This window comes from Lynx rufus, unplaced genomic scaffold (assembly GCF_022079265.1).
Source record: "Lynx rufus isolate CCGP_SWC_20201006 ecotype Redwood Valley unplaced genomic scaffold, mLynRuf1.p SCAF_16, whole genome shotgun sequence".
In the NCBI taxonomy this organism is placed as follows: Eukaryota; Metazoa; Chordata; class Mammalia; order Carnivora; family Felidae; genus Lynx; species Lynx rufus.
This window is the reverse complement of record NW_025814830.1, coordinates 18,771,490-18,787,546: the sequence shown is the minus strand read 5'-3', so window position 1 is coordinate 18,787,546 and position 16,057 is coordinate 18,771,490. Positions and strand designations below refer to the sequence as shown.

General features: G+C 33.5%; 1 protein-coding gene across 1 annotated transcript in view; it reads left to right on the top strand.

Annotated features, from left to right (window-relative positions):
• URI1 (URI1 prefoldin like chaperone) overlaps window positions 1–16,057 on the top strand; it is a 79,946-nt gene that overhangs the window by 26,165 nt on the left and 37,724 nt on the right. The window contains exons 2-3 of the mRNA XM_047078330.1: window positions 1,217–1,251; window positions 14,993–15,071. Of these exons, the coding sequence (XP_046934286.1) occupies window positions 1,217–1,251; window positions 14,993–15,071 (114 nt within the window). The remainder of the gene's footprint in view (window positions 1–1,216; window positions 1,252–14,992; window positions 15,072–16,057) is intronic.

Sequence of the window (16,057 nt, the reverse complement as noted above, 5' to 3'; positions counted from 1 at the left end):
CTGAGAGATCTTCATTCTAAGACAGACTTTTTATGCTGAGTTAATGTGTAGTATGGTTGGGTATCTGATTACAGCATGTATTTTGGTACAGGATTGCTGCCTTAGTATTTAAAATGTACCAAAAGGGGACATTTATTTCAGGAATTAAATGTTATAATAGGAATTTAGTGACAGCCCTCCCCGCCAAAGTCTTGTGATTTTGGGGTGGAAACATTGAGCAAGAGAGACAAGAGAGAATATTGGTGTTTAGAATAGTGAACTAAAGCAATGTGTTTCAAACGAGATAATAACTGCTGTCTTTTTCACATGGCCTTGTATTGAGCATTTTGGCTTGTATCCCTTAGTTTCTCTGCCTCTAAAATGGTGCTACAGTATTTGAGATTATTGTTTAAAATTTTTATTAATGGGTAAATTGAAAACAATTAGTAATCTTTGAAAAGGGTATTATTTTTAAATTGCCATTCAAGTGTTTGTTTTTCCTCATTGGTTAGCATTGTTCCCTCCACCCCCCCCCCCAGTATTTTGAGAATCTGCTGAAATATCTTTAAGAAAAGCAAATAACTCTTGTACTTAATTTTATTGTTTTAACATTATAAACATAGTTTAAACTGGCTATTAAGTGCCTAAAATTTTATCAATTCACTGAGGGAACAAATGGGCTGTTCAGAGCATCTCTTTATCCCAAGTATTTCTTCTCAAAAATGTTAGGGAAAAATATCCCTGAACTCATTTTTAATGCATCAGAATAAAAATTACAGGTGAAAACATTTGGAGATATAGTGACAAAATAAAATATTTTTACTACTGTCTTTTTTTTTTTTTAGTGATGAAACGTGGATGTTACATTGGTTTTTTGTTATTTATAACATTTGCGTATTCTACAAAATATGTAACGTTGAAAGCAGGTCTGTAGATTGTACAAAATACTAGTTATCTTATATCATATGTCACCTAATAGTTATGAAGCGGGTTTTGTAGCAAAGTATGAATCGGAAGGCTGTAATTTGTTCTGCAGTTATCAGCCTGCATTAGGGGTTATGATAAAGTGTGCTGCTTAAAAACTAACAGTCACATCTCTGTGCATTTGACAAATAAAAATGTATACCGAGATGCTATTAAATCTGTAAAGCCACTGTTCTAGTTTTCTGATACACTGATTTTGTAGCTTTGTGTATAGCTCTGTTTTTTCATGAGTAGTTATCTGTTTTCATGACAGGTGGTCACTAACTGCCAAGAGAAAATCCAGCATTGGTGAGTGAAAGATGGTTTTATATTATTTCTGAAATACTGATGGGGTCATCTGTTTGTATTTAAATAAAGTGTGTGTTATTTTTTTGCAACCCATAATTGAATTCTTCTAGTAATCTCCATTTTGAATGCTTTTGATACTAATTTATATTGTCCTTCACTGTTTACTGAATTACGTGTTCCCTGATTTCCTGAAATTGTGTCACCATTTGTGTTTATTCTAATTGCCTTTTTTCCTTTCCTTTTTTTCAAACTAGCATAGTATTAATATCATTATGAGATAGATAGAGACTGAGACATTTTTGAACATGCGTTATCACAGAGCACTCTGGGGAATATTCTTATATTTGTAGTAGAATAATGATTGGAATCAGTTGTTTTAAAATAATGATGGAAATATCCACATTTCCCTGAAGTTTGAAAAATCTAATTAATTGCCTACATCCCAGAGCTTTCTTTATGGACTGCACTTTTTTAGAGTGTGGACAGAAAGAAAGCGTATCTATTTTAATGTGCTAATCTTTAGTTAATAGGACAATGCTTGGTAAATAACACACTTTCCTAAGTCTTCTGAGGAAAATGCTCAATTTAATGGTGAATAAAATCTTATATTATGAGTTGTCATGAGATATAGCTGTTGATCTTACAGATTCAAATTACAATATATCCATGCTGTGTTTACGAAGATTTTACTGAGAGAACAACAGGAGCTGTCTTGATTATTGTCTGCAGGGTTATTGCAAAATCATGGTAACTGCCCCTTTAGTGGTGAGATTAAACCTTTGGTTATACACCATCAAGCATATAATATTTTAAATTTATTTTAAGAGGCTTTTTCTTCATGCCTGAGAGATCTCCAAGGAAATAATTTATAGTTAGTATATATCAAATGTTTTTTGGTTTAAATGCACATAGGCTGCAAGCAGTGGATAAGAGTGAAAATCGGTGCAATCTGTACACATCATCTTATTAAATTCTGACTATTGGCGTGCAGAAAATAATCTAAAACTAATAATATCCACTTTATAAATAAAAATTCAGGGACTTCATAATTTTCAATAAATGCAGTGTTGTAGTTGCATCTACTGTAGTGTAAGTCTGTCAACATTTCCATGATGGACGTTCGCTTTTCATTACACATTCACTCCAGGTTGGAACTTGAAATGTAAGTAGTTGGCCAAAGATTAATCATTTTCCCCCAACCCCCACTAATTTGGCCAAAGAGATCCATTTTACAAATAATTCCGGGGAAATTTTATTCATGTGGACTTCTCTCTATTGGTTTGTTAAGGAATTCAGGAAATCAGTAAGAGATTGGATTCACTCAGAACAGATACTAATTGACTGACGCATATGTGTGAATAACTTGCTTCTGGTTTGCTTTGCAAGATTCTTTCCCTGTTAGACTGAAAATCCTTTGAGGCCAAGGGACATATTTTCTTTCTTTTTTTTTTTTAATCCACAGCACCTCCTACTGTGTTTGGCATATTATAGGCACTTAATAAATGTTTGAGTAAGTGAAGACCAAATATATAACATTATAAATGATAAATGCTATATATAACATTTTAGTTTGCAAGTACTGTAGCAGTGCCCAGCCCTGGTAAACACAGACAGAAATGTGATATTTAATTCAGAACATCTTCATGTGACTCTCAATTTCAGTTGCCAGTTTTCCAAAGCTTTCCCAACTACAGAAGCTTAGATATTTACCTACACATATCTTAAAGTAGTGTATAGTACCTTATTTATATGTTAAAAATTTTAAAGAAATTTTCTAGTTAAAATTTGATTTTTCCTCTATCATTTCTAATATGGCTCGGGAAACAGACTTTTCTGTTTGTTTTTAATGAGGATCTGATACTGCTAGAATGTAAATGGCCAGTGAACTCAGCAGTTTAAAAAAACTGAAACCAAAGTCTCTCTATTCCTCTGAAAGCCAGGAAATAGCTATTTGGGAGCATTGTGGCATTCTCATGATATTTTTATTCTGTTAATTCCACAAACAGTGATTGAGTTCCTACCATATGCCAGTATTGTGTTGCTGTTTGGAATTGAACGACCCTGCCATGGAAGAATTCATAGTCAGACACTATACAGGGAAATCACAATAATTTTGGGCTATTTGCAGAGAGCTAGGAAGCAGGAACAGAAGCTGGAACCATTCTTAAGGGTGTCTTATAACTGCTTCTAAAAGCATGTTGCTTTTCAGTTTTCTTTAGCCCTTGGCTTTAGCCTAGTCTAAAATACAATTCATATAGTTAAGCTCCCCCCTTCTTCATGGAATACATAACATACATACATAATAAGGAAAAACAAAATACATGATTTTTAAAAAATGCTTTCTGGTGCTAGTGATGTTTATACTTTTTGTGCAGTTTTAAAGCATTATTTAAGGGAAAAGTAATGAATATTCTAGGCTTCAAAAGTAATCTTATTATTATTATTTTTTTAAATGTAGGACAGGAAGTAAAAATATTTGTAGAAGTGTAGGGGTAAAAATGGCCTGGGGCAGACAGGATATGCCCCCCCCCCCAAAAAAAAAAAGAAATCTCTTCCAGGAAATTAATTCAAACTGCAGAACTTTGGTGAACTAGAAACATTTGTAGTATTTGTTTAGTTAATAACAGATAGTGAGGAAATGTTTGAGCCTAATAGTTGAGAATTTGTGCAACACTTTTACAGCTAACAGTGGTTTACAACTTAGTGAAGATTAAAAAAATTTAAGTACAACTTTTTTTTCTTAAAATACATTTTACTTAACTCCAGAAATAAGGTTTTTTAAAACCCACACACTATTTTCTCATTAAAATATGGATATACTTTCTACTGTTTAATGCACCAGGGCCTGATTATTCTGTTTATAGATTATCTGTAATTTTTTATCTTTTTAATTCTTCCCTAAAGAGCATGGGATTCAGAGTCTCAGACCTGCATTTGAATCCTGTCATTTACTAACTGTAACCTTGGGTGAATTACTAAGATTCTTGGTTTTCTCCTTGTAAAGTGACTATGATACTACTTAACTTGAAGATCGAGTGAGATAATGTCTATAGAACACCCAGACTGGCTCTCAATAAATATTAATAGTAGCTCTGAAATCTTTTTTGGAAATTTAATTGTCAGATGAATAAAGAAAAAAAAACACCTGTCAAAGCTTTGTAAATATTCCTGAATATTTTGTATTCATGCCATTATCTTCTTTTATCATGATGGAGAGATGGCTTTCTAAGCAGTGTTATTAAAGCTTTACATTAATGTTTTAGATAACTTTTTATTTGGAAGAATTTCAGACAAAAGACGACAGTAGTATTGTAAATCCACTTGTACTCATCACTCAGCCTCAGTAATGATCAACTCATGGTGTCATCTGAGTGTTTGCATTTAAACAGCTTATCCTACCCTCTCCCCACCCCCAACTATTTTGAAATGAATCTGAAAATGTATTCCATCTAGAAATACAGTATATATCTTTAAGACATAAAGCTTTTAAAAATTTAAACTAAAAATTTTTAAATTTGTCAGTATATTTATATAGTTCAAAATTTAGGAAGTTCTAAGGGTATAAATGGTGTGTAGTTTTTCTCCTGCCCTTATCCCCCAATTCTCATTTATCTTTGTAAACAACTGTTTTTGCCAGTTTCTTGCAAATCTTTTCAGAAACAGTTTTCATAAAGGATATATGTGTGTGTATATGTATGTAGGTATATGTGTGCATGTGTATTCATCCACGTTTTTATATATTGTTCTCCCACCCTTTTTGGCAAAAATGAAATCAGACTGTATACTGTTCATTTGATTCTATACCTTGGAGTTCATTCTCAATTATTAGTTAACTCTTATTCTTTATTTCATTTCCATAAATTTCATTGTTTTTTAAAGGTCTAATTTTTAGAGTTACCAAATAAGTTTTGGTACTGATTTTTTAAAAAATAAATGATGATATTATTAAGAGTATGGCTTTACAACTCAAAATATATTCTTCCCAAGCTGTTAAGTCCATATTTATTATTTCTTAATAAAATTACTCCAAAACTTAGTGGCTTAAAACTATGACCATTTGTTTGTATATGATTCTGTGGATGTACATATTGGGCTTGACTTACCTGTTTTGTCCTTCTGCTACTCTTGTTTGGGCTCACTTGTGTGGTTGCAGCCTTTTGGTGGCTGCGTCAGCTGAGTTGTCCAAAATGGCCTCACCCATAGGCCACAAGTTTGGCGGCTAGTGCTGGTTGTTAGCTGGGCCTCTCTCTCCACGTGCTCTTCTATCTGGTTCACTTTACATGGTGATCTCAGGGCAGCAAGAATGGAAGCTGCCAGGCCATATCCCGTTGGTCAAAGGAACTCACAGTCAGCCTGGATTCAGAAGGTGGGAAATAGGCTCCAGTTGGTGGGAGGAGTGAAGAATTTATGGTTATTTTTAATGCATCATAGGTATTTACTTGTATTGAATATGTCCCACAAGAAAAAAGTTCCATTACTTGTGTTGACTTGTGAGAATTTAATGAAATATGGCATGTGATGCCTGGCACATGCATACACATCATATGTCTGTTAGGCATTGTTTGTAACCATAAATTGGATGCATATGAATTGTGAACACTTCACTGTCATGCTTCCTTTAAATCATGTTAAGAGAGTTTTAAGTAGTAAAGATACCTACAAAATTACTTGAAGCAGACTTAAATGAAAATACAGAAAAAGGCATTTTATGTTGTTCAAATATTTAATTTTGGAAAGAATAGATTTAAATATGGGCATACAAATGCTGAAACACTTAAGCATGTGAATTTTATTTATTTTATTTTTAAATTTTTATATAAACTCCAGTTAGCTAACATACAGTGTGATAGTTTCAGGTGTACAGTCTAGTGATTCAACACTTAGGTGTGACACCCACCCAGTGCTCATCATAAGAATTTTGAGAGAGGGATTCTAAAGCAAATACTTGGTATTTGTTATTTTTTTCAAAGGAAAAAATACTGTTGGGTAACTAGTTTCTGGTACGGTCTATAGTCAAAGTATATAGTGGGAAATAACCAGAAAACATACCTAAATAGTTAAAAACACAGATGAAGATTTGTTTTTTGTTTTTGTTTTTTTTGGGATTCCTCTTTCGAGTCAGGCGGTGTGGATGGATGGATGTGTATATCTATCTCTGTCTGAGGTTTTTAGGGATTCTTTGCCCCACAGAAGCACCGAGCTGTTTCATAACAGTGCTATGTAGTCTGTGGTATATTTCTCATGAATTACCTGAAACAGTGCTTTCCTGACTTGACTTCATCTACTTATATAAAACTTGTTTTATTTTATTATGCATAATCTATGAAATACTGATTTGCATGCATTTAAAACTTTAAATTTATTCATGGTGATGACTTCATTTTTCAGTGTCAGGTAAATTTCAAAACCATGTTTTTCATAGTTCCCATTTTACTGACCAAAAGTTTTTAGTCACTATTTTGTATAGGGCCTTCTCTTTGGGTTTTTTCATTTTCATGTGTCTTCCCTACTCCCATCCTCACCCCCGGTAGAGCAGGGAGCAACTTCCAAACTTCTGAAGATTTTCCGTGCTTCTGTTGTTGGAATCTCTGTAGTTATTTAACAAAGTGTCCTTAGGGACAAGGGACAGAGGGAGGAATCATATATAGTAATCCCTTTCTTGGCCACTCTTAAGTTCGTGCATAGTTTTGTTTTTCTGTTTTTGTTTTTTTAATGGTATGGTACCTTAGTACTGAATGTGGGACGTTAAGTAAGTTTTGGAATTTCTGCATGTGATGTTTCAAAACAAATTAAGTTGCAAAAAAAAAGATTCAAATTGAATGTTTTTTTTTTATTAAATTTTTTTTTTTAAGTTTATTTTTGAGAGAGAGCGACAGAGCATGAGCAGGAAAGGGGCAGAGAGAGGGAGACACAGAATCTGAAGCAGGCTCTAGGCTCCAGGCTCCAGGCTCTGAGCTGTCAGCACAGAGCTCAACGCAGGGCTTGAACCCACCAGCTGTGAGATCATGGCCTGAGCTGAAGTCAGATGCTCAACCGACTGAGCCACTCAGGCGCCCCCAAATTGAATGTTTTAAGGATGATATTTTCATTTAAAAAAAAATTTTTTTTTTTTTAACGTTTATTTATTTTTGAGACAGAGAGAGACAGAGCATGATCGGGGAGGGGCACAGAGACAGGGAGACACAGAATCCGAAGCAGGCTCCAGGCTCTGAGCTGTCAGCACAGAGCCTGACACAGGGCTTGAACTCACAGACCGCGAGATCATGACCTGAGCCGAAGTCGGCCGTTTAACCGACTGAGCCACCCAGGCACCCCTAGGGTGATATTTTTAAAAGCAGAATCTGAATTAGATTTTTAATTTTTTGTCCTGAGTATAAAATGAATACACATATATAGAAAGGTTGAAATAAGAATAGAATAATGATAAATTTACTCATAATTCTAAAGAGAAACTAATTCTCCCTCTTTTTAAAACATTTTGTTTTATTTGCTTCAGCTTCTTAATTCTGTATGTGTATTTATGTCACCAAGGTCAAACTGTAAATGCTTTTGTTTTTTAAAAAAGTTAATGGTTTTTAAATTGCTGTTAGAATTTGTTACTTCAGTAGTCCCCTAGCCTTTGTATCATTTTTGTAAGAGCCACAGTAGTTTAATGCTTGATGGTTTTCTGAAAATAAAATGGAAAATAATGCATTATAGAGGATTTTTTTTATAGGGGAGTTGTTTTTTTTTTTTTTTAAATAAAAGGGAATTTTTTAAGGGATTTTACAAAAATCCCTAAGTACATCTTGTCATTTATTATGTCTTTGATTATGTATTATTCACAGTGTTCATATATACATTGTTTGGCTCACAGTTTCCCACATCACCTTAAATCCGGTGACTCTGATTGATGCTACATCTCAATTTGATTTGGCATACATAATGACTTTTCAAAATCCTCTTCTTAACTGTATTGTTTGACAGCTACATCTCCTTGCGTTTTGAGGTTTTTCATTTTCTATTCATGTTAATTTATTTTTTTATAAGACAATATACAATAAAACTTTTAAGCACTGAAGAGTACCATGTGGGGATAAAGGTGTGAATATGACAACAACAGTGCTTCACCAAGAGGCGGAGCACTCAGTGATAATCCAGAGTCTTGTTCCTCTTTGAGGTACAAAAGTCTAAATTCTGATACACTAAAGATACTTGAAGGTGACTAAGGAAAATGTAGGTGGTAAAAAAATTGAGGCATGAGTACAGTTTAATATTTTTACTAATTTATATTGAACTTGACTACATTGGCAGTGGTTTTCCTGTTTTTATTTAAATTAACTGAGTTAAAGATACTTTTGAGAATTTTACATATTTAAAAACAGGATTGCTCTTTTTTTCTGTTACAAGACCTCTTAAAAAAAATTATGACCTCAAGGGATTTATGAGTGTCTTCTACTGAAATTATATGCAGATTATAGGGCCTTTTATTCTATCAGGAAAGAATCTAGTAGGGTTTTTTAATCATTTTATTTTATTTTTAAATTTTTTTAATGTTTATTTTTGAGAGAGCATGCACTTGTGTGCACAAACAGGGGAGGGGCAGAGAGAGAGGGAGACACAGACTCCAGGCTCTGAGCTGTCAGCACAGAGCCCAACACCGTATTTGAACTCATGGACCGCGAGATCATGACCTGAGCCAAAGTCGGACGCTCAACCGACTGAGCCACCCAGGCGCCCCAAGAATCTAGTGTTTTTATCAGTTTCTCATAGGTATCAGTGACCTTAAATGGCTGTGAACCACTGCTCTAGGAAAACAACATACAAAAAGTTTTCTTTTTTCTGAAATATACTTTAGAAATAAAGCATAGAAAGTTGAAAACAAAATGACAAAACCTATAAATTAGAATCCAGAATGGCACAAACATTCAGAGCTTAAGTGAGTTATAAACTTGTAGCTAAATTCATCTTTTCTGAAAGGCTTTTTTCTGATTTGGTACAGAAATATGTATCAGTTGTAAAAAACTTGGAAAATAAACAAAATTAAAATTATCTATACTCATCACCTAAAGCTAACTGAACCAGGAAGCACTTTGGGGCATTTCTTTCACACTTAGAGTGATGTGTTTTTGTGTAATTTTTAAATGTTCTTCACATTTGCATCTCATTTTATTCTTAGAGTGAAAGAACACTAATGAATGAAGAAACAGGTACCCATGATAACTGACAAGTCTGAAGTCACATGTACATGTTTGTTGGTAGAACACTCGAAACAATTTCCTTAGTCCCAGCTTTGCTGTGTATAATCCATTGTACTCTGTTGTCTTATTGTTGAGACGTTAAATTGAGGAAATCTAGCAGAATGTTAGCTGCATCTGTCTCTCTTGGATAATTTTCTTTTGTTAACTTTAGAAAAATTAGAAGTATTTATATTTAGGTTCATTTTTGTATCTGTTTCTAGTAAAGTTTTTTGATGGATTCATAAATATAAAGAACATGGAATATTTCATCAGTGTCTTCTGGTAGCATAAATTTCCTAGGTATAAAGAGTTGAGAAAAAGGAGTATGCCACCATATTGCCTGAATTTTGTTGTAGATTGCATTTAATGGTATTTTGCCTTAACCATTTAAAAAAAAGTAATAGAAATTTAACACAGATACATTTTAATCTTTTTTTTTATTTATTTTTTAAAAAAAAAAATTTTTTTTTCAATGTTTATTTATTTTTGGGACAGAGAGAGACAGAGCATGAATGGGGGAGGGGCAGAGAGAGAGGGAGACACAGAATCGGAAACAGGCTCCAGGCTCTGAGCCATCAGCCCAGAGCCCGACGCGGGCTCGAACTCACGGACCGCGAGATCGTGACCTGGCTGAAGTCGGACGCTTAACCGACTGCGCCACCCAGGCGCCCAGATACATTTTAATCTTTAATGTGTCTCCCTTCTCACCCAAATTGTAGATCCTTTACAATGTAAATCCTCCTTTCAAGAATGTTTTCATTGTTTAATATAACCTTAACAATTTATTTAGACTTTTTAAGAGAATACTTTGAAAAAAAATCATTATCATTCCTTTCTTTAGTAATAAGAAGACTTTCCTCTTTACCTGTATATAATCTGTGCCTATATTTTCTTAATTTTAGAGATAAAAGCCCAGGCATCCATCAAGCTAGTGGGTTTTTAACAAAGAAGCAATGCAAAGGAAATAAAACAAGGCATGTTATATTTGAGTGATGATCCCTGCAGCATATGGCATAAGGCTTGGTAGTAGAGGAGAAACTCAATAAATGGTGAAATGAATTAAAACAAAGATTTTCTTGAATTCTTAACAGGAAGTTCTAATGTGGGTATGATGGACTAAAAATCATTTCTAAATAAGATTATATAGTTACTTAGATTCCAGAATCTTTGGGTTTTATAATTTCTTAAATTAAAAACTTAAAATAACTCTGTCCCAGATTAATCCAGATATTAATATGAATGTAAAGCCCTTTTCCTTCCCGCAACCCTCCCCCCCCCCCCATAATCATTTGATGTTTCCTGCTTTTTATGTTTAGGACATTAAGTAAAGGAGAGAGAATGGAGATAAAAAAAACCCAAAAAACCGTACAGGCTTAATGTCACTATTTCTGCCTATTCCAGCTTACTACTTTTAGTTGAAAATTGGCAAAATCTTATTTCAATCAGTTATTTAAATTTTATTTCCTTTTTTATTATATAAAGATGAATGTTGGTTTGGAGACTTTCTTCTTCCCTCAAACAAGGAATATAGAACTTTTTTTCTTTACAAAGATTTGTCAGTTGCATTTAAGAAGAAGATTAAAAATATGGACTCACTCTCATATTCCCTCCATCTCCTTTTTAATATTTTATTATGAAAATCTTCAAACATACAGAAAAGTTGAAAGAATTGTGTAGGTGAACCTTGATCATATACCTATCCTTATCTCAAGCCGTTAATCCCTTTTTCCCTGATGCATTTCAAAGTAAGTCAGTGTACTTCACCTGTAAATACTTGAGCATTCACATCATTTAACTTGCTCTCATACTTTTCACAGTTTTATGAAAATAAGGTGGTTCTTATGGGATTTATCCTGATTCATCCTTAAGGTTAAAGCTAATTTGTAGTTGTGCTATGTCCTTCTTTGCTTCCGCTTTTTAAAACAAAAGGTGCTTTTCAAGGCGTATAGCACATGATTAGCAAGATTCAGAAGAAGATTATAAAGTTTCTTACATATGACTTAGTGCAGTGCTTTAGTTCTTATTTAACTTTTTAAAAGATTTTTAGGTGGGGCGCCTAGGTGGCTCGGTCGGTTAAGCGTCCGACTTCGGCTCAGGTCATGATCTCACGGTCCGTGAGTTCAAGCCCCGCGTCGGGCTCTGTGCTGACCGCTCAGAGCCTGGAGCCTGTTTCAGATTCTGTGTCTCCCTCTCTCTCTGCCCCTCCCCTGTTCATGCTGTGTCTCTCTCTGTCTCAAACATAAATAAACGTTAAAAAAAAAAAAATAAAAAGATTTTTAGGTAATCTCTATACCCAACATGGGGCTTGAATTTACATGGGATCAAGAGTCACATGCTGTACTGACTGAACCAGCCAGGCACCCTGAATTCGTATTTTCTATAAGGAAAATTGCAGGAGGATATCTGTTGTAAATTAAATCTTCTTTATTAGATAACTTTTAAAAGTTAAGAATCGAAGCCTGAACCTAATCTGTAAGTATCAGATATGATGAAGACCTCCAGGTCTATATATTATAAGTAAGTAGGCTTGAGTGGTTTATCTCTGATGATATCTGTGTTTTATTTCCATTTGAAAAAAAATTAAGCAATTCCCTCTTCTGAATACATATTTAAATATGACTACAGTGTCTAAAAAGTATGTGTTTCTAAGTAGTAAAATAGAAAAAACAAACTCTTCAAATTTTGGTGCAAATAAAGATTCCCTCCTTACCTTCTATAACACAATAGTTCTTAGATTCATTCTTGTATTTTCTGCTGCATAGGCTTTATGATCTTTAATGGGATTATTTAATCCCTATTAGAGGGACTATTTGTAGAATAGACAAACTCTTTGACCAAAGTGCTTGATCCTGGATATTTCTACTAGTGGGACCTTTAGAGAAAGAGTTTCTCAAGCCATAATTTCTCCCAGGGACACTGCTTGTCTCCTACTTGCCTTCCTTCAGAAAATAATTCTGCATGGGCTGCATTTTAAATTTTTTCTTTTCTTTTTGTTTTTGTTTTTGTATTTTTAGAAAACAACTCCGAATTTATAAATAGCAACTCTGATCTTAAACTGTTCTCCAGTATATCCACAGCTTTGTTCTAGAGAGAATCAGTGATACGTTTAAAACTGAACATACTTGATTTGGAATATTGACATGGATCTCGTCAGTGGTTCAATCTACTATTCTTTTAATATACAAAAGACATGTTTTAGGGAGTCTCCTTTTTCCAGGTGTAGTTACTAAAATAAAACATACTGAATGCTAACTTTAGTTTTTTTTAATCTTATATATTTATTTTTATTTGTTTTTATTTTTATTTACTTTTTTTTATTTTTATTTATTTAAAATTTTTTTAAAAAACATTTTACTTATTTTTGAGAAGCAAGAGAGCACAAGAGTGAGCGTTGTGCGGGAGGAGCAGAGAGAGAGGGAGACAACAGAATTTAAAGGAGGCTCCAGGCTGCATTGAGTTGTCAGCACAGACTGACGTGGGACTCGAACCCACCACATGAGATCATGACCTGAGTTGACGTCAGATGCTCAACCGACTGAGCCACTCAGGCGCCCCTAATACTAGCTTTTTAGCAGTCGCAGAAACATTTAGACATCTAAGCTGATGTATAGTCCTTGAGCATTTGCTGAATTACTTATCTAAAACATACAAACTGTTAGTGTTTGTTAGATTTAATAATGAGTGTTTACTATGTGCAGGTATTGTACCAAATCAGTTCTTTGTAGACAGTATCCCATTTATTGCTCACACCAACCCTATCTCCAGAAGCCCCCTGAATGGTAACATTTAGCTCTACTGTACTTCAAGAAGTCCTGCTCTTTGTATCAAGTTGAATGAATTTAACACAATGGAATTTTACCTTAGTGGGTAATAGTCTTTCTTGAAAATTTTTAAATTGGTGTTTTTTGATAGCTCATGAAGGATATTAGATACTCAACATAGATGTTATTGCTAAACCCTTTTTCTCTCTCTTGAACCTGAGAGATAGTTAGGCATTATTCAGGTTTTTACCACTGAAGATGTTAAGACTAGGGTTAGTCTTAACTGGAGCTGGATTCACCCCCTAGCCTGACTTCAAAGCCAAGCTCTTTCTGGTATGTAGCCCTGGGCATGAAGCCTTTTTAAATCATTGTATTTTTATAAAACTTATCCAGAAGGATGATTTTTTCCCCCTTAAACAAATAGAATAAAGACATTTTATGTTTATAAAATATTTTGAGGGAACATTTTACAAAAGCACTTGAACACTAGAAAATAAAAAAGCTCGCGTGAAAGAATGTAGGTCAGAAGACCTAGGATAAATTCATTGCTTGCTGCTCTTTTGATCAAGGCAATCTGATTTCTCTTAAATTGTGGTTTTCCCATCTTCCTTCTACTTTTTTTGAATAAGGAAAATGTTGACGAGTGACATTTACTACAGGAATATTTTTAGGATGAATAACATAGTATATAAGTGAAATTCCTTGATATTTTTCAGACCAAATAATTTTTATTAATTATGCTCCTCTTGCTTTATGGGCACGGAGGAGTAAACTGAAATCAATTCCAGGATGTTTTTAGAGCAGTCATTTTTATTATCTGGAGAGCGATTATCTGTGTTGCAATTTATTCTAATTTCAGTTTGGCAATATCTACATGTTTTTAAAAATTACTTGCTGAATTGGTGAGTTTTTGTTATTCTTTTGTAAGTTGAAAACACCCCTTTGCTTTAAAATTTTGCTGTGCACACACTGGTTTAGCCTGCAGCCTATACTCGCAAAGAACCCTTTGAAAACCTAATTTTCAGAGAAGGTTTGAAAACAGGCATCTGCATGAAGGACTGTTCATTTCCAACAGGTGTAAGAACTGGGTTCATAATGTGGAAACATATGACCATCTCTGCTCCTATATCTTTTGGTTGTTTGAAATTAATTTATTAGGTAGCTCTGTCTTGGTATACCTGAAACAGGCTCCAAAGCCACATTTGTATTACCTCTACCTAGTGTTTTCTAGCTCCTGGTTGATTCTCCCTCACCTTAATCACATTAGTATGAATAACTGAAGGGTTATTACACAGTTTTCAGCTTTAAGGTTTCAGAGGACTGAAGCATCTGGTCGAATTTTGGGTTTATGCTTTCTGCTCTGCAGCCAGAGCTTATTTCCTCAAGTTTTATTAAATCCCTTCTTCCTTCATTGTAAGTCCCTCTTTTCTCTAAACATCAGGCCCTTCCTCAGTAGTATCTCCTTTATTTACATATTTTATTTAGTTCAGATGATCTTCTACCTTACGAAACACTAATTCTCAAGATGTGTGTTCTAGTTCTAAAACCAAAGTCCTTGAAAGGCTTAATTCTTTGATAACTGTATGGTTGAATAATGCCACTGCTAAGCTTGGTAAACATAGGATTTTAAAATTATAAAATACTTTAATATTTAAATTGCTAAAATTGGGTTTTTGGTTAGTTTGTCTTTTGATATGTAGTCTACTCGAGGAATTGTTAATTTGTGTGTTCATTTAGTATCTGCTATTTTTTCATCAACAGGAAGAAGGTAGATAATGACTATAATGCCCTTCAAGAAAGACTCAGTACCTTGCCTGATAAGTTGTCTTATAATATCATGGTATGTTTGGTGTGTTGCTTTTAAAGTAGTATGCTGTTTCTTATAAAGATACTATGTAAAGTAAGATGTTTCTTTGGTTTATGTATATTGATTCACAGATTGACAAGCTAATAGTATCTGAAGTAACTACCATAGCAAGAGAAGTTGTTTTACTTTAAAACAATCCACTAATTGTTGTAATAGTTGGTATTTACTTTTTTCTTTTTTTTTCAGATTTATATTAAATTATCACATTTTGGTAACACAAATGGCATAAATGTTAGAACAAAATTTGACAGATTTGGTATGCAAATTTACTTGTGTTAGAAAACTGTAATTAAGACAGAAATATGGCACTTAGTCGTTTCCTGGTAGCCAGAGCAGGAATAGACCATAATGTTGTATAATTCACAGAATTACATCCTAGAACATTGATTTTTTTATAAAAAGGTACTGCTGATTTTTGTCTGAGTGATCTTTGTATTGACATAGTGATCTATTTGTGAGCCCTGGATTAGATTCTTTCATTGCATGAATTTTCTTTTTCATGAAGACTTTGTTCTTAATTGCACTAGCCCAAATGTTTTGTAAATGTATTGTTCTTTATTATACTAGCCCAATTATTTTGTAAAATTTGTAGACTCATTAAAGCTATTTGTTAATTCCAGCTTTGTTTAAAAATGGTTATTTTTTTAGAAATAATTTTCAGTTTTTTTAATCAAAGGTATTCTTTATTAACTTAATATTTCATTATTAGTTTGCTTTCATTTAGATTTATGAATGAACACAAAGTATAAACATTCAGAGACAGTGCTAATTTCTCTGAAAGCTTATGTAAATGTGCAGATTGCTTTTCTTGTTTTAACATTGATTTATTAAACTAAAGCAATTTTGTATATGTTTTCCTAGTGTAACTTTAATGTTAAATTTCTATGATTTGACATTTTTTCTTAGTGTCAGCACAGAGCTTTTTAATGCTAAGTGTGTCATAAAATGTATTTTTTAGT